Source organism: Cnephaeus nilssonii, assembly GCF_951640355.1.
Source record: "Cnephaeus nilssonii genome assembly, chromosome: 4".
Taxonomy (NCBI): Eukaryota; Metazoa; Chordata; class Mammalia; order Chiroptera; family Vespertilionidae; genus Cnephaeus; species Cnephaeus nilssonii.
Window position 1 is genome coordinate 108,137,201 of NC_137075.1, and position 25,700 is coordinate 108,162,900.

General features: G+C 43.7%; 1 protein-coding gene across 5 annotated transcripts in view; it reads left to right on the forward strand.

Annotated features, from left to right (window-relative positions):
- Positions 1-25,700, forward strand: part of MARK3 (microtubule affinity regulating kinase 3) — a 90,877-nt gene that overhangs the window by 2,047 nt on the left and 63,130 nt on the right. For 4 of the 5 annotated variants that reach the window (XM_079768040.1, XM_079768042.1, XM_079768041.1 and 1 more), the window contains exon 2: positions 15,525-15,716. In XM_079768040.1, coding sequence (XP_079624166.1) covers positions 15,525-15,716 — 192 coding nt within the window. Of the gene's footprint in view, positions 1-15,524; positions 15,717-20,817; positions 20,902-25,700 lie in introns of those variants that run through there. The other variant, XM_079768044.1, reaches the window with a different exon arrangement.

A 25,700-nucleotide genomic window follows, 5' to 3' on the forward strand; every position in this document is an offset into this window, starting at 1 on the left:
AAATTGCTAATTTTATTCTTTTTTTTAAATTATTTTTTAAAATATATTTTTATTGATTTCAGAGAGGAAGGGAGAGGGAGAGAGAAATAGAAACATCAATGATGAGAGAGATTCATTGATTGGCTGCCTCCTGCACACCCCCTACTGGGGATCAAGCTGGCAACTTGGGCATGTGCCCTTGACGGGAATTGAACCTGGGACCCTTCAGTCCGCAGGCCCATGCTCTATCCACTCGTACAAACCGGCTAGGGCGCTAACTTTATTCTTTAAAAACAATGTAGAGTATGAAGAGTGCCTTTATTCTCATGGAATGTATTTAAAATTGAATTTCTGACAGTGTTACAATCAGAGGATTGTAGCACGTCATGTGTTAATTTATCATGCCCTGTTCCATTTTTAACTCGGGTATTGGCATGTTCTGGAAGTACTTGGGTGTCTTTTACAGTGCGGTGCCCTTGTTGTCAGTGTTACACATCTGGCATATACCATATTATTTACCTACCATCACTGAACTGCTGCTAAATATTAGACTTCTTGCCAGTTGAGTAATGAGGGTACAGAATGAATGGGAGCCCACAGTCTGTTGAGCAGCTCATTTGCTAAAGTCAGGTTTATTGAGATAGATCATACACTCTTATGTATAGTTTGATGAATTTTTTAGCAATAATTGCGCCTCGGATAAACCTCATTGGCTATGATATTGCCACTCTGCAAAGCTAGTTGAATGAATTTTGACGAATGTATAGCCATGTAACCACTATCACAGACAAGATGTAGCTTTTCCATTGCCCCAAAATGTTCCTTATGGCCCTTTACAGTCAATCCCCTCTGCCTTTCCCTAGCCCCTGGCAACCATGGATCTGTTATTTGTCCTTAACAGTTTTACTTTTTCTAGAATCATCATCTTACCTTATAATAGACAAATATGCAAATTGACCGCACCTTCGCGACGCCCAAGCCACGCCCACTAACCAAGCCACGCCCGCCAGCCACGCCCACCAGGAAACCGTTGCAGGGAAGTTGGGGTGTGGCGGAGCCCAAGGCAGGGAAAGCCTGGGGCGGAGGTTTTCCCGGCCTTGGGCACCAGTGGGGAGCCTGCACCAATCGCAGGAAACCACTGTGGGTAGGCTCCTGTAATCCTTAGCAGGGATGTTGGGTGCGGCCGAGCCCAAGGCCACCGCCCGGGGCCAAGCCCCGACCCTGAAAAAGGCAGAAGGCGATGGCCACAGCCAAGGCCTGGGTCCCCGGTGCCGGCAGAAAACTGGTGCAGGCAGCCAGGTGAATGAAGGTCTATTGCACGAATCTTCGTGCAAACGGGCTACTAGTATATAATAAAAGGCTAATATGCAAATCGACCAAACGGCAGAACAACCAGTCCTTATGATGTGCACTGACCACCAGGGGGCAGACGCTCAACGCAGGAGCTGCCCTCTGGTGGTCAGTATGCTCCCACAGGGGGAGTGCTGCTCAGCCAGAAGCCCGGCTCATGGCTGGCCAGGGCAACAGTGGTGGCAGGAGGTAAGGAACGAGGGGTCCCAGACTGTGAGAGCCCGGGACTGCAAGAGAGATGTCTGACTGCTGGCAGTCAGACATCCTCCCGGAGGTCCCAGACTGTGAGAGGGCGCAGGCCGGGCTGAGGCGTCCCCCCTCCCTCCAGTGCACGATTCTCGTGCACCGGGCCTCTAGTGTTATATCAATGGAATCCAAGCCTATACAGTCTGTGTCTGGCATCTTTCACTTAGCATAATACTTTTTTTTTTTTTTAATATATTTTATTGATTTTTTACAGAGAGGAAGGGAGAGGGATAGAGAGTCAGAAACATCGATGAGAGAGAAACATCTATCAGCTGCCTTCTGCACACCCCCCACTGGGGATGTGCCCGCAACCAAGGTACATGCCCTTGACTGGAATCGAACCTGGGACCCTTCAGTCCGCAGGCCGACGCTCTATCCACTGAGCCAAACCGGTTTCGGCAGCATAATACTTTTGAGGTTGATTCATGTTTACTAGTATGTGTGTGCCAGTGGTTCATTATTTGGATGTACCAGATTTTTTAAATCCTTTCACCAATTGATGGGCATTTTGGTTATTATGTATAGAACAGCATTGTCTTTCTATTTTGTAAAAAGACTTCCCATTTTGTTTACACTCCAAATTTTATTTAAATGTTTAAATTAAATGTATTGGGGTAACACTGGGTAATAACATTTATAAATTCCAGTAATACAACTTTGTAACATGACATCTGTATACTCCACTATGTGCTCACCTCCGGAAGTCTACTTCTTCCATTACCATATAATATAGTTGACCTCCTTTACCTTCATTATCTACCTACCCACCTTCCCCTCTGGTAACCACCATTCTGTTGTCTGTGTCTGTGAGTTTGTTTGTTTGTTCATTTGTTGCTTTTTGTTTTATATCCCACATGAGTGAAATCATAAGATTCTTGTCCTCTTCCTTCTGACTTAGTTCACTTAGCATAATCCTTTTAAGATACATCCATGTTGTTGCAAATTTATTTAAATTTTAAATAATTACATAAATTGAGATAAGAATGTTGCCTATTGGTTAAGAATAATAAAAGGCAGATAATTTGTTATGAAAATATTATCTTCATTCTTGTCTACTATATTTTCTTTTTCTTTTTTTAGCTTTTGTTTTTTGTTAAACCTCACCTGAGGATATTTTTCCATTGATTTTTTTTTTTTTTTTAGGGAGAGTGGAAGAGAGGGAAAGACAGAGAGAAACATCGATGTGAGAGAAACACATCGATTGGATGCCCCCTCTACGAGCCCTGACCAGGGCCCAGGCTAGGGAGGAGCCTGCAACCAAGATATGTCCCCTTGACCGGAATCGAACCTGGGACCCTTTGATCTGCAGGCTGACGCTCTCTCCACTGAGCCAAACAGGCTAGGGCTTCATTTTTTTTTTTTTAATATATTTTATTGATTTTTTACAGAGAGGAAGAGAGAGGGATAGAGAGCTAGAAACATCGATGAGAGAGAAACATCGATCAGCTGCCTCCTGCACACCCCCTACTGGGGATGTGCCCGCAACCAAGGTACATGCCCTTGACTGGAATCGAACCTGGGACCCTTGAGTCCGCAGGCCGACGCTCTATCCACTGAGCCAAACTGGTTCATTTTTTTTTTCAAATGTGAATATCCACTTCATAGCTCAAAGGACTAGTCAGACAATCTGATGTAATGAGGATGCTGAGGCTCAGATAGGTGACGGAGCTGCTTGTGACCTCTGACTATTTTAGTAGCAGAACCTCTACTAAGTCCTAGTTTTCCATCTCAGTCCCCTCTGCTTTGTTGTGTATCAGGCTATTTCCCAAAACCTTATGTACTGACTAGAGGCCCGGTGCACGAAATTCATGCACAGGTAGGGTTCCTAGGCCTGGCTGGCTATCAGGGCCAATCGGGGCCTTCCTTTGCCAGCTGCCCGCTGGGGCCTTCCTTTGTTTTGCGCCGCCCCCTGGTAGTCAGCACACGTCATAGCGAGTGATCGAATTCCAGTCTCCCGGTCAAACTCCTGAGGGGACACTTTGCATATTAGCCTTTTATATATATATAGATAGATAGGTAGATAGATTACTCAACTAGGAAGATATAGTTGTACCAATACAGAGTATAATAAGACTTAAAAGTGTTTTGTTGCCCTGGCTGGTGTTGCTCAGTTGGTTGGGGCATTGTCGCATACACTGAAATTGTATTCTAGGTTTGATTCTAGGTCAGGTTGGGGGTTCGATCCCCCATCTGAGTTTGGGAGGCAACTCATTAATGTTTTTCTCTCTCCCTTTCTCTCTCTAAAATTAATAAAAACATATCCTCCAGTGAGAATGGGGGAAAAAAGTTTTGTTATGAAAAATTTCAAACAAGTAAGTAGAGAAAGTTTAATAAGTATTTGTCAATGATTGTCTTCTGGGGACAATTTGGCCCTCCAGTGGACGTTTGACAGTGTCTGGAGACACTCGTAGTCGTCACACTGCAGAGGGTTGCTAGTGACCAGGAATGCTGCTAAACATTTTACAATACACAAGATAGTACCCCTTTTCTCTAAGAACTCCCTGGCCCAAAAGGTCAGTAGTGCCAGGACTGAGAAACCCTGATATGTAGTTAGCCCCCCCATGTACTCAACAGCTCAATGGCCGTTTTTTTAAAAAAAAAAATAATATTTTTTATTGATTTCAGAGAGGGAGAGGGATAGAGAGATAGAAACATCAATGATGAGAGAGAATCATTGGTTGGCTGCCTCCTGCCAACTGGGGATTGAGCCTGCAACGGGGCAGGTTCTCTTGACCTAAATTGAACCTGGGACCCTTCAGTCTGCAGGCCGACGCTCTATCCACTGAGCCAAACCAGCCAGGGCATCAATGCCAGCCTTAATTTCATTTGTTTTCTCCCCAAGAAGCAAATTCAATACATTTTATAATTTCATCTCTAAAGCTTTTAGAAGAAATAAAGCTTATTTTTAAAAAGTAATCATAATCCACTTATCATAATTTCTTAATATTGAATATCTAGTCAGTGTTCGAATTTCCTCAATTGTCTACTTTGTAAACACTGTTCAAATTAGAATCCATATTTGGTCCATCAATTACAGTTGGCTAAGATGTGAAATAAGATGTTCTTTAAAAATTTTTGTTGATTTTTTTTTTTTTTTTTAAGAGAAGAAGGGAAAGGTATAGAGAGAAACATCATCAGTAGGCTGCCTCCTTTAGGCGCCCTACTGGGGATAGAACCCACAACCTGGGCATGTGCCCTGACTGGGAATCATAGCGTCATATGACCTCTTGGTTCCTGGGTTGATATTCAACCATTGAGCCACACTGGCCAGGCTGAAATAAGATGCTTTTTAACGTCAATAAAAAGTTTGCATTTTAATTTATGTTCTACAGTTGGTTTGTATAGGCCCATGGACAAATCCTGTTTGTATACTGGTAAAACTAGAAATGTATTTTTCACTTAAGTTTCAAAGTGTGTGACACTTAGTAAGCTTGGGTTATTTGCCAAAGTACCCAAGGGCTTTGCCAATTATTTAACAGCTCCCAGTGTGTGTGCACATGTACTTATTATTATTTAATACAGACAATCATCATAATTTCTTATCTCTGTGAAATAGGTAAACTGATGGTGTTATTGTCTAGCCAGCTATTGGTTATATGAGATTACTATTAACCTGTTCAAATTTGAGTACCTACTCTGTGTATTATTACACTGTGGCATAGAGGATATACCTAGGAATCATATTGCTCTTTTGGACTTCCAGTTCCTGTTGATCAAGGTACCCTCAGCTAAACTCTCAAACTGGAGCAAACACCAGAATCACCTGGAGGGCTTGTTAAGGTACTGATTGCTGGACCCCACCCCAGACCTTGATTCTACTTTTGGGCCCTTGAGTTTTCATTTTTTTTGTTAATCCTCACCCAAGGATATTTTTTCTATTAATTTTTAGAGAGAATGGAAGGGAGGGGTAGAGATAGAGAGAGAGAAACATTGATGTGAAAGAGACATACCGATTAGGTACGTACCCTTGACAGGAACCAAACCCGAGACCCTTCAGTTTGCGGGCCAACACCCTAACCACTGATCAAAATCAGCTAGGGCTTGAATTTTCATTTCTAACAAGTTCTAGGTGAAGTAGATGCTACAGGTCCAGAAACTACACTTTAAGAATTGCTGCCTTAGTATTCAGTGAAGGCTTGCCAATTAAGCATACTCTTCTAGATTATTTTGTGACTATAGAAAGATTTCCAATAGAGGCAATAAAATTTTCTGGTTCCATGATGTTTTAAAATTGGTTCTTTGTAAGAAAGTGTGGTTGTGGAGAATAAAAATAGTTACTCTTCGTTGATCACTTAGTTTACTTACTATACATCAGGCAGTAGTACTAAATACTTTATATAGTATTTCATTTAAAATATCTATTATTTCATTTAATCTGCTTTTTAAAAACATATATATTTTTATTGATTTCAGGGAGGAAGGGAGAGTGAGATAGAAACATCAGTGATGAGAGAGAATCATTGATCGGCTGCCTCCTACACTGACCCTACACGGGATTGAGTCTGCAACCCAGCCATGTCCCTGACCAGGAATTAAATTGTGATCTCCTGGTTCATAGGTCTACACTCTACTGAGCCACGCTGGCCGGGCTCCATTGATTTTTAGACTGAGTGGAAGGGAGGGGAAGAGATAGAAACATCTATGTGAAAGAGACACATCAATTAGTTGCCTCCCGCATGCACCCCGATCAGGGCCAGGGATTAAGCCTGCAACCAAGGTATGTGCCCTTGTCCGAAATCGAACCTGGGACCCTTCAGCCTGAGGGCTGATGCTCTATCCACTGAGCCAAACTGGCTAGGGCTGTTGATTGATTTTAGAGCGAGAGGAAGGCAGAGAAAAGGGGGAGGTGGGGAGGGAAATATTAATTGGTTGCCTCCGTACTCGTTCCCAACCGGGGATCGAATCTGCAGTCTAGGTATGTGCCCTGACCAGGAATCAGCCTGCAACCTTTTAAAATATACATATACTAGAGGCCCAGTGCATGATTGAATCATGCACGTGTAGGGTCCCCTACACACTTTCGCTTTTCGCGGTGGAGCTGGGTGCCTGTCTGCTGGTGCACCAGGCCTTTCAGAAGCCTCCGGCTTGGTGGAGGCTTCTGAAAGGTGCCGGAGCAGACAGGCACCCAGCTCCCCCACTTTTGATGGTCCGCGGCCGCTGAGGGGGGCTACCCTGCTGTTGAGAGGCGCAGGGGGTGGGACTCCCGCCCCCTGCGCCTCTCAACGGCCGCTGAGGGGGGCTGCCGCGTACACCTGGCTACCCTGCTGTTGAGAGGCGCAGCTGGGTGTCCGTGGCAGGCCCCCTCAGCGGCCGCGGATCTGGCCGTTGAGAGGCCCCCCTCAGTGGCAGCGGATCCGTGCCTCTCAATGGCCGGATAGGCCACCCCGAGTTCCGCCCCCCAGCCTCCCACCGCCCAATCGTGGGCGTAGCGGAGTGATGGTAATTTACATGTTACTCTATTATTAGATAGGATTTTATTGATTTTTTATAGAGAGGAAGGGAGAGTGATAGAGAGTTAGAAACATTGATGAGAGAGAAACATCTATCAGCTGCCTCCTGCACACCTCCCACTGGGGATGTGCCCGCAACCAAGGTACATGCCCTTGACCGGAATCAAACCTGGGACCCTTCAGTCCACAGGCCGACGTTCTATCCACTGAGCCTAACGGGTTAGGCCAGCCTGCAACCTTTTTGGTGTATGGGACAATACTCCAGCCAACTGAGCCACCCAGCTGGGGCCAAGAATTAATATTTTTATTTGGTCAGTGTTTGGGAAAGATCTTACAGACTTCAAGTTGAGGGTCAGCTTCATTTCTTCTGTATGTAAATTTGGTGTAGGTGGAAATTTGTAGTGAGTAGAATATTAGCCATTTTGATTATTTGTGTAGCACATGATTATATTGTAATTACTTATGAGACTTATACACAGTTTAATATAAAATAGTATCTGTTATCTTTAATTTCAAAGAGAATTCTTGGTGTAGACAAATTTATCTGGAATTTGTTCCCAAGCTGGAGTAAGGGTCAGGGAATGCAGCCTCTTCTGATGACCACTGGGAGAATTAAAACAAATTCACTTGTCTCACATCCACTTTAAACTTTCAAGTTAAACCTGAAGGAGAAAACACATCTCTTCCCTGGGAATCTCCTAGTTTTAATGTTATCTTACACAAGAATTTAAAGTATGTGCTTGGAGTTGGTCTGCAAGGGGTTTGTGCTGACCCATCTGCACCTGCCTGTATAGTAATTGCGAGGTCCCTGGAAGAAGAGGGCTTTTTAGGGGGGAGTCCAACTTTTCCTTTAAGCTAGAGTTTTTTAGCCCTGCATTTTAGCCACCCGAGCTGCTCAGCCATGGTTAGTCTTATATAATCTTATGTAGACTAGATAAGGCATTATTTCTGTTGGTTATGTGGAATCTTGAAGCATTCATAGTTGCAGCTTGAACAAAGAAGCTATTTTGTATTTCTTACTAGTAGTTAGGCATTTGCTTTGGAGTGGAAGCTAAGTGTTGTGGGGTTTGTATTACAGACTTTTTTTTATTTTTATTTTATTGATTTTTATAGAGAGAAAGGGAGAGAGATAGACAGTTAGAAACATCCATCAGCTGCCTCCTGCACGCCCCCTACTGGGGATGTGCCCGCAACCAAGGTACGTGCCCTTGACCGGAATCGAACCTGGAACCTTTCAGTCCGCAGGCTGACGCTGTATCCACTGAGCCAAACCGGTTTTGGCTGTATTACAGACATTTTACATGAAAATCTGTATTGGTAGAATTTAATATGAAATTCGAATAAGCTGAACCCAAAGGTTTTTATTCCAGAACTAGTAGCCCGTTTGCACGAAGATTCGTGCAATAGACCTTCATTCACCTGGCTGCCTGCACCAGTTTTCTGCCGGCACCGGGGACCCAGGCCTTGGCTGTGGCCACCGCCTTCTGCCTTTTTCAGGGTCGGGGCTTGGCCCCGGGCAGTGGCCTTGGGCTCGGCCGCACCCAACATCCCTGCTAAGGATCGCAGGAGCCGACCCCCAGTGGTTTCCTGCAATCCGTGCAGGCTCCCCGCTGGTGCCCAAGGCCGGGAAAGCCTCCGCCCCAGGCTTTTCTGGCCTTGGGCTCGGTGGCACCCAGCGTCCCTGCTACCGATCGCAGGAGCCGACCCCCAGTGCTTTCCTGCGATCCGTGCAGGCTGCCCGCTGGTGCCCAAGGCCGGGAAAGCCTCCGCCCCAGGCTTTCCCGACCTTGGGCTCGCCGCACCCAGCGTCCCTGCTACCGATCGCAGGAGCCGACCCCCAGTGGTTTCCTGCGATCGGTGCAGGCTCCCCGCTGGTGCCCAAGGCCGGGAAAGCCTTGGGCGGCTTTCCCGGCCTTGGGCTCGGCGGCACCCAGTGTCCCTGCTACCGATCGCAGGAGCCGACCCCCAGTGCTTTCCTGCGATCCGTGCAGGCTGCCCGCTGGTGCCCAAGGCCGGGAAAGCCTCCGCCCCGAGGCTTTCCCGGCCTTGGGCTCCGCCACACCCCAAAGTCCCTGCAACGGTTTCCTGGTGGGCGTGGTTGGTGGGCGTGGCTTGGGCGTAGCGAAGGTGCGGTCAATTTGCATATTTGTCTATTATAAGGTAAGATTTTATGTAACCCTATTTTTTAATACATTAGTTTTATTTATTAAAAGCATTTTTTTTTTTTTTTTGTAATCCTCACCTGAGGATATTTTTCCACTGATTTTTTATTTTTATTTTTAGGGAGAGTAGAAGAGAGAGAGGCAAAGACAGAGAGAAACATCGATGTGAGAGAAACATATCAATTGGTTGCCTCCTACACAAGCCCTGACCTGGGTCAGGGAGGAGCCTGCAACCGAGGTATGTGTCCTTGACTGGAATCGAACCCAGGACCCTTTGGTCTGCAGGCTGATGCGCTATCCACTTTGCCAAACCTGTTAGGGTCGTTTTTATTGACTTGAGAGAGAGAGGGGATACCCTTTGAGGAAGGGGGAAGGATAGAGAGATAGAAACATTGATTGGCTGCCTCCTGTATGCCCTACACTGGGAATTGACCCCACAACCTGGGCATGTGTCCCCACCAGGAATCGAACCAGTGACCTTTTGGTGCATGGGTCGACACTCAACCACTGAGCCACACCAGCTGGTCTATAACCCTATTCTTTATGCAGTCAGTACCTTTATGATTTCATGACTACGATTGCAGATTCTAGAATGAGAATCCTGGAGAGGAGTAGACCTAGAGCCATTTCCTAACTCAGCCTTCTGTCTTTAGACTTCGTATTCTTCATCCAGAAGAATAATTTAAACTGGAGCAAGCAGCTTTTGTTATTGAACATTTGATGTGTTTTGATGACTTTCTGTTCACAAGCTAACTCCACCTCTTTTCCTTGTTCTCCTTTGCTTGCCTACCCCTTTGCCTAGCCGAGGCCTGCGTGGTATGCCTGCCCATGGTCACGTGTTAGCTGTATTAGTGCAGTGGACTAAAGTTGTTTATGTCTTCTCTTAAAAGAAGGTTGTGATCTAGATGTTAAAGATATTCGATGATAAAGAACCTTCCACATACTATGGTAATACATTCTGGTGTTTTTTTTTCCTTCTTATTTCTATTAACATAGGTTCTTAGCATTTATTTCCTACTTACTGTATAGTGATTCTCCTTATTATTGCTGTGGAACAAACCACTCCAGAACTTATAGTGTAAAACAACAACCATTTTATTATTCGCACAGATTCAGGGATGGATGGCTTATCTCTGTTCCACTATGTTTGGGACTTCAGTTTGGGGAGATCTTGAAAGGTTAGGGGGGATGTGAACACCTGAGCTGGAAGAGCCACATCCTTGACTGTTTCTTCATTCCCATATCTGGCACCTTGGAAGGTATGGCTAGAAGCTAGGCTCAGCTGGAACTCTAAGCTAGAGTGCTGCATGGGCCTCTCCAGCATGGCGGTCTCAGTGTGCTTGGACTTCTTTTGAGGAGGCTCAGTATCTCAGCAAACAAGACAGAGCTGCCCGCCTTTTCAGAAATCACATAAAATCACTTCTGCCGTTTTCTCTTGGTTAAAGCAGCCTCAAACACCCAGATTCAAGCAGAAGGGACATGGACCTTACCTCTTTTTTTATTTTTATTGATTTTATTTTTTAAATGTATTTTTATGGATTTCAGAGAGAGTAAGTGAGAGGGAGAGAGAGAGAGAGAGAAACATCAATGATGAGAGAGAATCATGGATCGGCTGCCTCCTGCACACCCCCTACTAGGGATCGAGCCTGCAACCCAGGCATGTACCTGACGGGTAATCAAACCATGACCTCCTGGTTCATAGGTCACGGCTCAACCAGTGAGCCACACCAGCCAGGCACCTTAGGACTTTTTGAGTGGTAAGTGAGCCATTGGCTTCAACTTAAAGTCACAAGTGCGTGAGCCCCTAGCAAGAGTCATGTCCTTTGAAGCTTTGAAGCCAGGCATTGAATTCTCTCTGGCTATGAAAGTCCTAGCTGGCATCTTCTTCCAATAAAAGGCAGTTTTGTCTACATTGAAAATCTGTTGTTGAGAGTAGCCACCTTTATTGATTATTTTAACTAGCTGTTCTGGATAATTTGCTGCAGCCTCTACATCACCACTTACTGCTTTACCTTGCACTTTTATGTTAGGAAAGTGGCTTCTTAAACCTCACGAACCAACCTCTGCCAGCTTCACATTTTTCTTCTGCAGCCTCCTCACTTGTCTCAGCCTTCATAGAGTTGAAGAGAATTAGAGCCTTGCTCTGGATTGGGCTTTGGTTTAAAGGAATGTTGTGACTTGTTTGATCTTTTTTTTTTTAATCTTAGTGAACTTTTTTTTTTTTAAAAATATATTTTATTGATTTTTTACAGAGAGGAAGAGAGAGGGATAGAGAGTTAGAAACATCCATGAGAGAGAAACATGGATCAGCTGCCTCTTGCACACCCCCTACTGGGGATGTGCCCGCAACCAAGGTATATGCCCTTGACCGGAATCGAACCTGGGACCCTTGAGTCCGCAGGCCGACGCTCTATCCACTGAGCCAAACCGGTTTCGGCGACTTGTTTGATCTTATATCCATGCCACTAAAACTTTCTCCATATCAGCAAAAAGGTTGTTTTGCTTATGATTCATATGTTCACTGGAGTAGTAGTAGGGTTACTTGAACACAAGTATTGTGATAATGCAATAGTTGATCTGATAATTGGGACAACTCGACTAACTAATGGGGCCAGTTGCATATACTAGTATATATGTGGAGACCCTGGGTAAAGGGATGATTCACATCCCAGGCACAGCAGAGCGGATGGTGTAAGATTTCATCACTCCTCAGAATGCTGCACAATTTGAAACTATGGGTTGTTTATGTTTTGGAATTTTTAAATTTACTGTGGACCCTGGGTAACTGAAACTGTGGAAAGTGAAACTGGATAAGAGGGACTGCTGTTTTGAGTGGTTACTTTTAATTAAATTTCGTCAGTGGTGGTGTAGACAATGTCACAGGTTGATCTTGTACCTTGCCAAACTCTCATGAGTTTCAAAGGTATTTTTAATTCTGTTGGTTTGTAGGTAGATATATCATGTACAAATACTGATATTTTTATCTCTCTTCTTTGATCTTACATCTTAAAACTTTCTTTCCTTAAAGTGGTGACCATGACCTCCAGTATTATGTTAAGCAGCTTTTTTTTTTTTAAAGCAGCTTTGTCTTATTTCTGATCTTAAATGATTCTAAAGTTTCTCCATTTAGTGTAATATTTGCTGAAGGTTTTTGGTCTCTGATTTTTATCAAATTAAGGAAGTTCTGTTCTAAGTTCCTGTTTTGCTAAGAGTTTTTTAAATCACACGTTATTGAATCTTACTATATATTTTCTGCAGTGAATGAAATAATTGCTTAGCTGCTTTCAAAAGTGAAAACCAATTTGTGAATATCTCTGAGTTACCAAATACTTGGGGAACAGGCCTTTATTGTCACAATTTGGCTTTGTAGATTTTTTTAACACATTGAAAAACCTGCCCATATGTTAAGGAGGTGGCTTGTTATTTTAAGGATTAGAAAGGATGTATGCATGTCTTGTGTTTTATATTGTATAGAAGGGACCAAGCTCTGTTGAGGCATAATTGAAACATAGTGTTAAGTTGTAAACCCTATTTTATGTTCTAAAAATCTTTATTGTTGCCCTAGCCGGGTTTGGCTCAGTGGATAGAATGTCAGCCTGCGGACTGAAGGGTCTCGGGTTCGATTCTGATCAAGAGCACATGCTGGGGTTGCGGGCCCAGTCCCCAGTGGGGGTGTGCAGGAGGCAGCCAATCAATGATTCTCACCATTAATGTTTCTGTCTCTCTCTCCCTCTCCCTTCCTTTCTGAAATCAATTAAAAATTTTTTTTTTTGAATCTTGGTTGTTGAAAGTACTAGATATGTCCCCATTTCCCCCCATTGACTCCTTCTATCCTCCTGCCCCCACAACTCCCCACTCCCCGCCCCTCTCCCACGCCTTCACCACACTATTGTTTGTGTCCATAGGTTATGCATATATGCATACAAGTTCTTTGGTTAATTTTTTCCCACCCATTGTAAACTCGATTTCTTAAACAATCTTACATTTTAACTTGGTACTTTACCAAGATATAAGGGCATACTTGGAACCATATTTATTATGTTAATGTTGTGTGTGTCTAAGGTATATATTCTCATTTGTGTCTTGTGGTTATGATGATTTATATTCTATGGCTGTATATATGGACAAATTTTATAAATATATATATTTATTGGTTTCAGAGAGGAAGGGAGAGGGAGAGAGGGATAGAAACATCAATGATGAGAGAGAATCATTGATCAGCTGCCTCCTGCACACCACCTACTGGGGATGGAACCCACAACCCCGACATGTGCCCTGGACCCTTCATTCCACAGGCCGATGCTCTTATCCACTGAGCCAAACCAGCTAGGGCTGGACAAACTTTTTAAATGAACTAATACATCCTATATAATAAAAGGCTAATATGCAAAATGACCAAATGGTGGAATGACTGGTTGCTATGACACGCACTGACCCCCAGGGGGCAGACGCTCAATTCAGGAGCTGCCCCCTGGTGGTCACTGTGCTCCCACAGGGGGAGTGCAGCTCAGCCAGAAGACCTGAGCCAGGCTCATGGCTGGCAAGCGCAGTGGCGGTGGTGGGAGCCTCTCCCACTTCCACAGCAGTGCTAAGGATGTCCGACTGCTGGCTTAGGCCTGCTCCCCCGCCATCAGTCGGACATCCCCCGAGGGCTCCCGGACTACAAGAGGGCGCAGGCCAGGCTGAGGGGACCCCCCCCCCTGGAGTGCATGAATTTTGTGCACCAGGCCTCTAGTATAACATAAAATGAGTGCATTTCCCATTCTTTTTCTTTTTCTTTTTTAAATATATTTCATTGATTTTTTTTTACAGAGAGGAAGGGAGAGGGATAGAGAGTTAGAAACATTGATGGGAGAGAAACATCAATCAGCTGCCTCCTGCACACCTCCTACTAGGGATGTGCCTGCAACCAAGGTACATGCCCTTGACCGGAATCGAACCTGGGACCTTTCAGTCCGCAGGCCGATGCTTTATCCACTGAGCCAAACCGGTTAGGGCCCATTCATTTTCTTATTGCTTTTTACATTTGTATTGATATGAACCTGGATCCTGTAAGTAGTGCTTGGGCTGAAAGTAACAAAACATAACCAAATAGGGGTTTGTTTTTCTCACAAAAGAAATCTAGGCAGCTTCTAATCTTTGGTTCAGCAGTTCAATAACATTGGATCTGGTGATTTTAGAAAACATTTTTGTCTTTTCTTTCCCAGAACCTCTCACTATTGAGAACTGGCCAGAACTAAGCCATATGTTACCTCTAGCTGCAGGGAAGTTTGGGAAAACAAGTATTTAGCTGGTCATGTTGCCTCCCCAAATACACCCAGCTTCTCTTAGAAAGGAAGAAGGAAGGAATTAACTACAGTGTTTGCTTTTTTTCCTAATAATGGCAACTTAAAAGTTTTGCATTAAAGAGAAGTTTTAGTTTGAAATGAATACTTTACAAATTTGTTAATCCCGTTTTTGGCTTGATTCTGCATTTTAGTAGCAGGGTACATATTCTAGTTTTCTTGGTAGATGAAATGGTTATCGGCTCCATTCCATGGGAGGGAGAAGGATCAGGACTCCTTTACCTTTAAGAATTAAATTCATCGGCTCAGTACCTATTATGTGATTGGTGCTGCCACAAAATGTTATAAAATGACTACCGAAGAATTATGTAACATTTTTGTGTCCTTGGGTTGATTATTGGCTCCTTAGGGAGAAAAAAAATTCATGTATGAAATAATTGACCAATGGTACAAGAATTCAAAATTATTTGTTAAAATGTTTAGTGGCATATTTTAGTTGTTGCTTTAATCTTTTCTTTGATCAACAAGACCTCATTTATAAATAGGCTATTTTCCCTACATTCTTATTTGGAAATTAGAATCCTTTTTGTTACAGAAACATTGTTACAAATTGCTTAGATTTTTAACTAGTTTATAAACTTTTGTTTTACCTAAGACATATGTATAATAAAAACATAGACATGTGGCCCTAGCTGGTTTGGCTCAGTGGATAGAGCATTGGCCTGCAGAATGAAGGGTCCCAGGTTCGATTCCAGTCAAGGGCACATGCCTGGATTGCAGGCTCGATCCCCAGTAGGGGGCATGCAGGAGGCAGCCGATCAATGATTCTCTCTCATTGATGTTTCTGTCTCTCTCTCTCCTCTCTGAAATCAATAAAAATGTAAAAACAACAACAACATAGACACGTGGGCAGATTTCTTCAAAGTGGTATATGCATTAGGATTAAAATTAAAGTAGTAATGTTTTGTTTCTTCAGCTAGAGGCATTTACAACTTGGTAGGTAACTGTGTGTTCCCCTATTCTTATCTTTGTTTGTGTATATTGTATTGTAGCACACGTCACATGGAGATGGGCGGCAAGAAGTGACCTCCCGCACCGGGCGCTCTGGAGCTCGGTGTAGAAACTCTATAGCTTCCTGTGCAGACGAACAGCCTCACATCGGAAACTACCGACTGTTGAAAACAATCGGCAAAGGGAATTTTGCAAAAGTGAAATTGGCAAGACACATCCTTACAGGCAGAGAGGTAAATGAGATTATGCTTAATTTCTGTTACACTTGCTCTGATTAGTTCCACATGAGAGAAAGAGGAAGAGAGCAGATAGATTTGGGCTCCTTTCTAAGCTAATTAAACAATTTTTTTAAAGAACAAGAAACATTAATTATCTGGGAATTCTTTTGCTTTCCCATTTCTTTAGATGTAGTATATAGTATATTGATAGTTTGAATAATCTTTCGCCTTTAAAAATGGGTAGTGTTTTGTTCTTTTTTAGTAATATCTGCCACATAGTAAAAATCGTTTTAAATGTCATGTAAAGTAAACACATGATACTTGCAAATCAATAGTGCTGTTTTGTTATAAATTTATCCTCAAGAAGTTGCTTCATCTTTCCTCATAGCTTAAGTTTGATGGGCTGTGGTGGAGGAAGGCATGTGCTTTCCTGCCTGGTGTGATACAGCTTTCTGCTCAACCACTTTGCATATTTATCAAACATACTTCTATCAGAACTACTAAATTAACTCCCTCCTCACTTTCTATCCTGCCTGCCTGATCACCCCTAACTACTCACCTGCCTGGTCACCCCCTAACCACTCTGCCTGCCTGGCTGATCACCCCTAACTGCTAGCCTGCCTGCCTGATCACCCCTAACTGCCTCTGCCTTTGCCCCTGCCGCGGTGGCGGCTTCGTCTGGAAGGACTCCCGGAATGACGTCCGGAAGGTCGTTCCGCTGTCTGGTCTAGTTAGCATATTATGCTTTTATTATTATAGATAACTCTCTGCACCCTTGTTAAGAGTGTTTTTGTAGGATAAATTCCTAGGAGTGGAAATCCTCGGTCAAAGGGGATTAATGTTTAGCATTGTAGTAGGCGTTTGGTTTTGAGAAAATGTCATATTATTTTATTAACCTACCAAAATGAATAAGGGTGTTTATTTTCTACACTCTTGCTAACACTGGTTATTATTTTTGTCTATAGGATGGTGGTGAGATCAATGTGTTATGGGGAGCTCTTCTTGTCCCCACCAGTTGCTGGTGGGAGTGGGTTTCTTGCGTTATCATAAGAAAAGGAATTTTCTGAGATTCACACCAGAGAATGAGATAATGTGGAAAGCTTTGTTTCTGTGGAATTGCACCCCTGAGTTTCCAAGGTCCCATTTCCCTCGGTCCCACCGTGGAAGAAGTGTAGCTGTGACTTCCGCAGAGCTAGGGTTAAAGCCGTTGCCCAGAGTTTCCATCCCATATTGGGACACAGTCCAATCCAACTTCACGCCAGCTTGGTTTGTGTTCCCTCCTGTAGTTCATCAGTTCATTGCGTGTAGGGTCCATCCTCAGGGCCACATGGCTATGGAGGGTACATGGGCGAATGCAAGGAAGCAGGAGCAAAGCCAAATGAGCCAGACAGCCAAGAGATCGCCAAGAGCCAAGAAGAGTGAGAATTTCTTTTATTTTGGGATTATGTATCCCCAAATTTTCACAGCCCTCCATTGGCCCTGCCCACTCTAGCCAGTGATCTCTGTTCCCAGGCTTGACTGACAGACACCTTCCCTGCGTCACCCTGACTCTCCTGCACATGCATCCATCTTCCTTTTGTCCAGTCCCTTCCCCCAGTGATGTAGGGAAAGTGACCCATGGTTCCCTGGGGCGTGTGAAATTGCAGCTTCCTCGTGAAGCTGCCCGAAATGGCCATGCTTACAATGTCTGCTCCCGCTTCTGCTCCTTTCCTGTTATTATTAACGACTAGCTAATTACAAAGGTATCAAATGGAGTATAGCTCCTGGTGATTTCAGCATCCTAGAGCAAGTAAGTGGGAAAGGGAGATGGTGATTAGAGCGTGAAAAACTAAAAATTAAGATCACAAAGGGTTTTCAGATATTGGTAGTTCCAAAGACTAGAGTATAGCAATGTAAGTGGCTAATTTATGTGACTTTTTGTTTGTTTCTAGAAACTTTTTAGACTCTTCTCATTTCTCCTTGCTATTCAGGAACTTCACAGGGAGGTGCCAAGGAGTTGGTCTTCATTCATTGTTCTTGGGGCTCGTAGGACCCTTCCAGTGTAGAGATTCTTGTTTTCCACTTCTGGAGAACTGTCTCATTTAAAAATCTTCATTTTGGAATTATAATTAACAAGAGACTGGAACTCTTGATTTTTGTTGTTATTTGATCTGTTTTCCATTCTGTGTTTTTATTTTACTTTCTAGGAGATGTCTTTAATTTTATCATCCAGTCTTACATGATCATATCCATGCTTCCCTCTTATCCCAGCTTTCTTGTTCTCTGATTATTTGTCTTCATAGCATCCGGTTCTAACTCCCTGAGTGTTGTGACAGATTTATTTGCTCCCTGCATTGTTGCTCTTTTTTCTGGGCTTCTTTCTTGGTGTCTCTTACATACAGACACTTTCTTTGTAATCTGTGACTCTCTGGTTGTCTGTCTGTTATTGGCATGTGTAGGTTTATGTTTGCCCACAAAGCTTTCCTGTCGGGAGTTGTTTAATGCTGTTATTGGAGGACCCCAGGTTCATTAACGAGCCTTTGGCTCTCTCCTCTGGGAACATTCAGTTTCTCTAGATAAGACTCTTCACGTACTTTAGCGCATCTGTCACGTGCGTGTGGGTTCTGGGTCATTGAAAGCAAAAATGCTTTCCTGGATGAGCTTATCAATTATAAACTTCAAGGATAATACTGATTATAATAAAGCCCCTGTATTTCTTGGAAGGAAGGAAGGAAGGGAGGGAGGGAGGGAGGGATCCTATGTTCTGCTTGGAAGGAGCTGGTGGTCCCACCCGTAAGTGGCAGCGTGACACTTCATTCCGCCTTTTTCATCTCCTCACTCCTGTTCTCTGCTGGGACCTTGAGTCCAGAGCCTTGTTATCTTTTCCACAGAGTGCAATTCTAGCCTCTTAAGAACCGGTAGTTATTGATTGGTTTGGGGAGCAGCAGCCATTCTGTATATAGACTTTTGACCTTGGAATTAGCTCATCAGCTCCCACATCTCCTTTGGTTCCCCAGGACCTCCAAGTCTGTAACCCTTTCCGAGTTGTGCTGGCAAATCACATTGTTTCTGGCTATTGGTTTCCTCTGCGGTCTCTTTCAGAAAATTATTGAAGTATCTTTCCTACTGTTGCCTTCTCAACTTATTACTGTGCTTTTTTATGCTATCTGCCTTTACTGTCTGTCCTCCACATTTAACTGCAAGTGTCCTGTTTTCTACCCTAGAGGAGGCACCAGAGTGGGTGAGAGGAAGGATTAGAACTTGAACCTCAATTACCTTTGGCCTCTTAGTGCTCAATAAGTATTTGTTGTGCCCTAACCGGTTTGGCTCAGTGGATAGAGCGTCGGCCTGCAGACTCAAGGGTCCCAGGTTCGATTCCGGTCAAGGGCACATGCCTGGGTTGTGGGCACATCCCCAGTAGGGGATGTGCAGGAGGCAGCTGATCGGTGTTTCCAACTCTCTATCCCTCTCCCTTTCTCTCTGTAAAAAATCAATAAAATGTATTAAAAAAAAATAAGTATTTGTTGTTGATTCTAAGAATGATAAAATTATAATTCTTCATCCTGGGATGTCTGAACTTCTTGAGATTTTACATAAATGGCTATACATTTTATTTTATTTATATTTTTGTTAATCCTCACCCAAGGATATTTTTCCATTGACTTTTAGAGAGAGTGGAAGGGAGAGGGAGAGACAGAAAGAGAAACATTGATGTGAGAGAGACACATTGATTGGTTGCCTCCTGCACATACCCTGACCAGGGTGCACCCTGACCAGGATCGGGGATCGAGCCTGCAACCGAGGTATGTGCTCTTGATTGGAATCGAACCTGGGACCTTTCATTCGGCGCGCTGACGCTCTATCCGGTGAGCCAAACCATCTAGGGCAGTGGTCGGTAAACCGTGGCTCGAAAGCCACATGCGGCTCTTTGGCCCCTTGAGTGTTCTAACGCCACTTCTTCAAAATAGACTCACCCAGGCTGAAAACCGACTTCTGCGCATGGGCCACGCAGTTTTAATCGCACTGTACGTGAGCGCCCACACGTGGTATTTTGTGGAAGAGCCACATTCAAGGGGCCAAAGAGCCGCATGTGGCTCGTGAGCCGCGGTTTGCCGACCACTGATCTAGGGTAATAGTTATACATTTTAGTCACAACAATTTTTTTAGTGTGTGAAGAATACATTAGCTTTAGAGAAAGTTTGGAGATTTGAGAGGGAAAAAATCCCAGTCATAATACCCTGAATACCATTGTTACCTTTGTGTATTCTCCATATTTATATGTATATTTTCTCAACATACCTACTTTGGGTCACAATTTTGTATCCTGGCTTTCCCCCTCACAATTTTATTGCTGCATAACCATTAAAACTAAATGTCAGTGGTCTTTTGCAGCTCCATTGATTAACAACAGTTCTCAAACTTTTTCTGTTGTTGTTAATCCTCACCTGAGAATAATTTTTCCATTAATTTTTAGAGAGAGTGGAAGGGAGAGGGAGAGACAGAGAGAGAGAAACATTGATGTCAGAGAGACACATTGATTGGTTGCCTCCCACACCGCTCTGACTGAGGTACATGCCCTTGACTGGAATTGAACCCAAGACCTTTCAGTCTGTGGGCCAACACTCTAACCATTGAGCAAAACTGGCTAGGGCTGCTCAGAATTCCTTTAAATTTTTTAGATTGAGGGCTCTCATCCTGGCCAGGTGGCTCAGTTGATTGCTGGGTCGATTCATGGTTGGGGCGCGTACGGGAGGCAACCAGTCAATGTTTCTCTCTCTGTGTCTCTCTTTTTCCCTCTCCCTCCCCCACTTCTCTCTAAAAATCAATAAAAACATATCTGCGGGTGAAGAATTAAAAAAATGGAGAACTTGTTTATATGGGTTATATTTATTGATACTGCAGTAGAAGTTAACACTAAGGAACTTAAAATATATATTAATTCATTTAAAATAACCTATTACATATTAATGTAAGTAATGTATTTTTGTGAAAAATGACTCTTTCAAAACAAATTATTGAGAAGAGTAACACTTTTAAGTATTTGCAAATCTCTTTAATGTGTGCTTAATAGAAGTTTGCTAGGTTTTCATATCTGCTTCTGCATTCAAACTACTTCAGTATGTTGTTTTGGTTAAAGTGTATGAAGAAACCTGACCTCCCACAGACAGACACGTGGCTGGAAAAGAGAGGAATGTTCTAATACCCTTTCAAGTGCTCGCAGGTATTATTCTCTGTCTATTGAAACTCAACAAGTAGTAATTTCTTGGGGTGGGGAGGGCAGTGCTTAATCGAATGTTTATTCAAAACAACTATAGTGATTGACAAAAAAGAATTACTACCCAGAATAGTTTGCTTCATTTGGAAGTTAACAGTGGCAGATTCAGAAGGGGGCAGAGGGTGGAAGAGCCTTAGTGTTCTGATGGCAGATGTGACTGAAAAGCATAAGGCCAGTTGGTGGTAGAGCATTTAGTACAACCCGGAGGTCAGGACTTTACAGTTCACATGCAGAAAAAGAAAAACTCACATAAACACAATTCCTACAAATTGACAATCTCTCAATTACACAATTGTGACACTTTTAAAAATTGTGGTAAAAATATATAAAATTTACCATTTTAACAATTTTTATGTGTACAGGTCAGTGGCATTAAGTACATTTGCATTGTCATGCAACTACCATCATTATCTGTCTCCAGAACAGATAAAGTTGATCTCGTTATTCACAAATTCCATATTTGCAAACTCACCCACTACCTGACATGACTTTGTAGTCCCCAAATCAGTACTGAGTGCTTTTGCAGCCATTTACAGACGTGCACAGAGCAGTGAAACGTTTCAGCTGCTGGGTGTGCATTCCCCAGTCGAGGTCAACTAGGTGACACTCTGCTTTGTTTCAGCTTCATACTCTACACAAATGCCCTTTCTGTGGTCTGTTTAGTCCATTTTTTTTCACATTTTTGTTCTTTTTGTTGATGATTTTGCCATTTAAAAAAAATACATATATATATATTGATTTCAGAGAGGAAGGGAGAGGGAAAAAGAGATAGAAACATCAATGATGAGAGGGAATCATTGGTCGGCTGTCTCCTGTACACCCCCTACTGGAGATCCAGCCTGCAAACCAGGCATGTACCCTTGACTGGAATCCAACCCAGGACCCATCAGTCCGCAGGCCAACACTCTATCCACTGAGGCAAACCAGCTAGGGCTGATTTTGCTGTTTAAAATGCCCCCCAAGTGTAGGGCTGAAGTACCAGCTAGAGTGCAAGTCTTTTAAGGGGTCCTAAATAGAAACACACCTAAAACAAAGTTATGTGTTGATCAGTTGATGAAAATATGCTAAGGGCTCACAGGAACCTAGTCCTCCCTGTATGCCCCCAAGGAACAATGGTTCAGTATTTGCTAATTCAGTGTCCACAGTGATTTCATAGACTAGAGGCCCAGTGCATGAAATTCATGCACGGGTAGGGTCCCTAGGCCTGGCCCGTGATGAGGGCCAATTGGGGCCTTCCTTTGTTCCGAGCCAACCCTTGGTGGTCAGCGCACGTCATAGCGATCGATCAGATTCTGAGAGGACACTTTGCATATTAGCCTTTTATATAAATAGATTATATCCATGAATAGCGAGAATCAGCTGCGTGCTTCTCTCTCTCTCTCTCTCTCTCTCTCTCTCTCTCTCTCTCTCTCTCACTCTCTCTCTCACTCTCTCAGAAGAGGCTTAATTATTGCTGGTGTTTTCCTCTAACAACAGATACATATAAAAAGGATAGCCCTAGCCTTTTTTGGCTCAGTGGATAGAGCATCAGCCTACGGACTGAAGGGTCCCTGGTTCGAGTACGGTCAAAGGCACATGCCTGGGTTGCGGGGGCATGCAGGAGGCAGCCAATCACTGATTCTCTCTCATCATTGATGTTTCTCCCTCTCTGACATCAATTAAAAAAATAGATATTTTTTAAAAGGGTAGAAAAATTACAGGTGTTCCTCAAATGTTTGATGGTTTTTTGTTCTCTGTTAATGTTTTCAAGAGTGGAGCACTGCCCTGGCTGGTATGCTCAGTGGTTAAAGGTTGGCTTGTGCACCACAAGGTCTCAGGTTCAGTTACTGGTCCAGGGCACAGTCAAGGGCATGCACCTGGGTTGCAGGTTTGATCCCTATCGGTACGTGCGGAAGGCAACCAATCAATGTGTTTCTCTCTCATTGATGTCCCCCCCCTCCCTCCCTCCCTCCTTCTCTCTCTTCCTCTCTCTCTCTCTCTCTCTCTCTCTCGTTCTCCCCTCCCCCTTCCACTTCCTCATTACCCCCCTTCCTCCCCCGCCCTTCCACTCTTTCTAAAAATTAATGGAAAAAATATCCTCAGATGAGGATTAACAAAAACAACAACTACAACAACAAAAAGAGTGGAGCACCAAGAAGCACAATTGAGAGCTCTCTGCATTGGCTGAGCTGTGTGGACGGTGCTGCTCGAGTGCCAGCTTAACTTTGTGGTAGCTAGGAAGAAAGTTGGCTGTACACCGGTACCTTCCACTGCACAGCACAGCGTTACTGTCTCGGTCAGTTACGCTTTTCCTGTATTGTACCCTCTGTGAGCACACTCTAGGTTTGTGTGCGCTCTGCTACATGTGCCTCTGATTTTTAGCTCCCAGAAATGGCTTAAAGTTGCTAGTCTGCTAATGGTTCCTCTCCCATTCTCTTTGTCATTCTTTGTTGTTCTGTCTTTATTCTTTAATTGGGCTGTCAGGTAGAACAGAGAAATGCATGTGATCAGTATGTCATCTTTAACCAAATGTCCTCATTATGGTTATAAAAGAACTTTTCATTTAGTTATTTTTATTTGTTATATATCATGTAGTTTAGAGTCACGGCTTGTTGAAAAAAATAATGTCCCCTGTACCCTCCCCCATTTCCTAATTTTCCAAGACAGCCACTTTTAGTCTTTTTTTTTTTAATTGATTCTTTCATTTTAATTTTATATTTTTAATAGTATGCTTTTATTCTTAATTATTTTTCAGTTTTAAAGTTAAAAATCTATTATCGATTTTTGTTGTTAAGGTTTTAAAAGTCATCATTGACTTTTTTGTTGTTGTTAATCCTCACCGAAGGATTTTTGTTTTTTTAATATATTTTTGTTGATTTCAGAGAGGAAGGGAGAGGAAGAGAGAGATAAAACGATCATTGATGAGAGAGAATCATGGATTAGCTGCCTCCTGCACGCCCCACACTGGGGATCGAGCCCCCCAACCTGGGCATATGCCCTGACTGGGAATCAAACTGTGACCTCCAGGTTCATAGTTTGACGCTCAACCACTGATCCAAGCCAGCCTTGGCCACCCAAGGATATATTTGTTCCATTGCTTTTCAGAGAGGGAAGGGAGGGAGGAGGAAAGGAGAGGGAAGTATCGAAGTGAGAGAGACACGGATTGGTTGCCTCATGCCCCAACTGGCGGCGGGGAGTGAACCTGCAACCCAGGTACTTGCCCTTGACCAGGAATCAAACCTGTGACTGTTTGATGCACAGGCTGATGCTCTAATCACTGGGCAACACAGGGAGGGCAGTTATTACTGACTTTTTAAAAAATAAAGTCTTTATTGAAATATAAAACATCTTAGAAAGGTGCTTAAATCGTAAGCGCACAGCTTGATGAAATAGCACAAAGTAATCTTGTTTGTGTCATCCTGATCCAAAATATACTAAGGGCAAAAATATGCTATGACTTGAACCCCAACAGCCTTCCTTCTACCTCCTTCTCATCTTTTCACTGTTCTTCCTCCCCAAGGTAATAGCTGTCCTGACTTCTACCACCAGAGAGGATGATTTGCTTTTTTAACATTATACTAATGGGCCCTAACCGGTTTGGCTCAGTGGATAGAGCGTCGGCCTGTGGATGGAAGGGTCCCAGGTTCGATTCCCGTCCAGGGCATGTACCTTGGTTGCGGGCACATCCCCAGTAGTAGTTGTGCAGGAGGCAGCTGATAGATGTTTCTCATCGATGTTTCTAACTCTCTATCCCTCTCCCTTCCTCTCTGTAAAAAATCAATAAAAACAAACAAAAAACATTATACTAATGGAATCATACAGTATATCATTTTGTATCTGTCTGTTTTACTCCACTTTATGCTTGTGACATTCTTCCATGTTGTGTATTGATAGGCTTTACATTGAATTTTTATTTTGTAGTCGCCTGTTCTAGTTGTTGGGCTTGGTCTTTATGCTGTGGACTGAATTGTGTTCCCCAAAACTCCTAAGTTAAAGCCTTAACCCCAGTGTGGCAGTTTTGGAGAACGGGCCTTTGTAGAAGTGATTAGGTTAGCCTGATTACAGGTTGTTATGGTAGAGCCCTGATCCAGTCGGGTTTGTGTCCTTATAAGAAGACCCACTGGAGAGCTTGCTCTCTCTCTCCGCCATGTGAGGACACATTGAGAAAGCGGCATGTGCAAGCCAAGAGGAGCATCCCCAGCAGGAACTGGTCATGCTGGCACCCTGAGCTCAGCGTCCCCGCCTCCCAGACTGTGGGAAGTACATTTCCACGGGGAAGCTACCTGCTCCGTAGTATTTTTATGGCCGCCCAGGCTGAGGTGTGCGCAGTCCTTCCAGGCTACTGTGTCTTGGGACTTGGGTTTTTTTGTCGTGCTCTTTAGTGGTGGTGGCTGCTTTAACGCCTGTTTGGAGCTGGATGGGAGGATCTTTGACTAGTAGTGAATTGACAGGGTTTTTCTCCAGGGGTGTGTGCTATGGGTTTGTTGGGCTCTTTTGGTTTAGGAATGTTGGGGGTAAGTCCTTGTCATGCATGAGCTTATTTCTGTTGTGTAATTTTCCACTGTGTGTCTGGCATCAGGGTGAATCAGTGGAATTTCCAGAACTTCACACACGTGGCAGGGAGTCTCCTCTTCCTCACGTAGTGAGCTCCTTTTTGCTGTGCGCCACTCCCCACCCCACCCCACCCCACCCCGGAAAAACCATCTCCACAACCTTGGGAATGAGTGGATGCTCTTTTCTCCAGTCTCCATCTTTCTGAGCAGCGA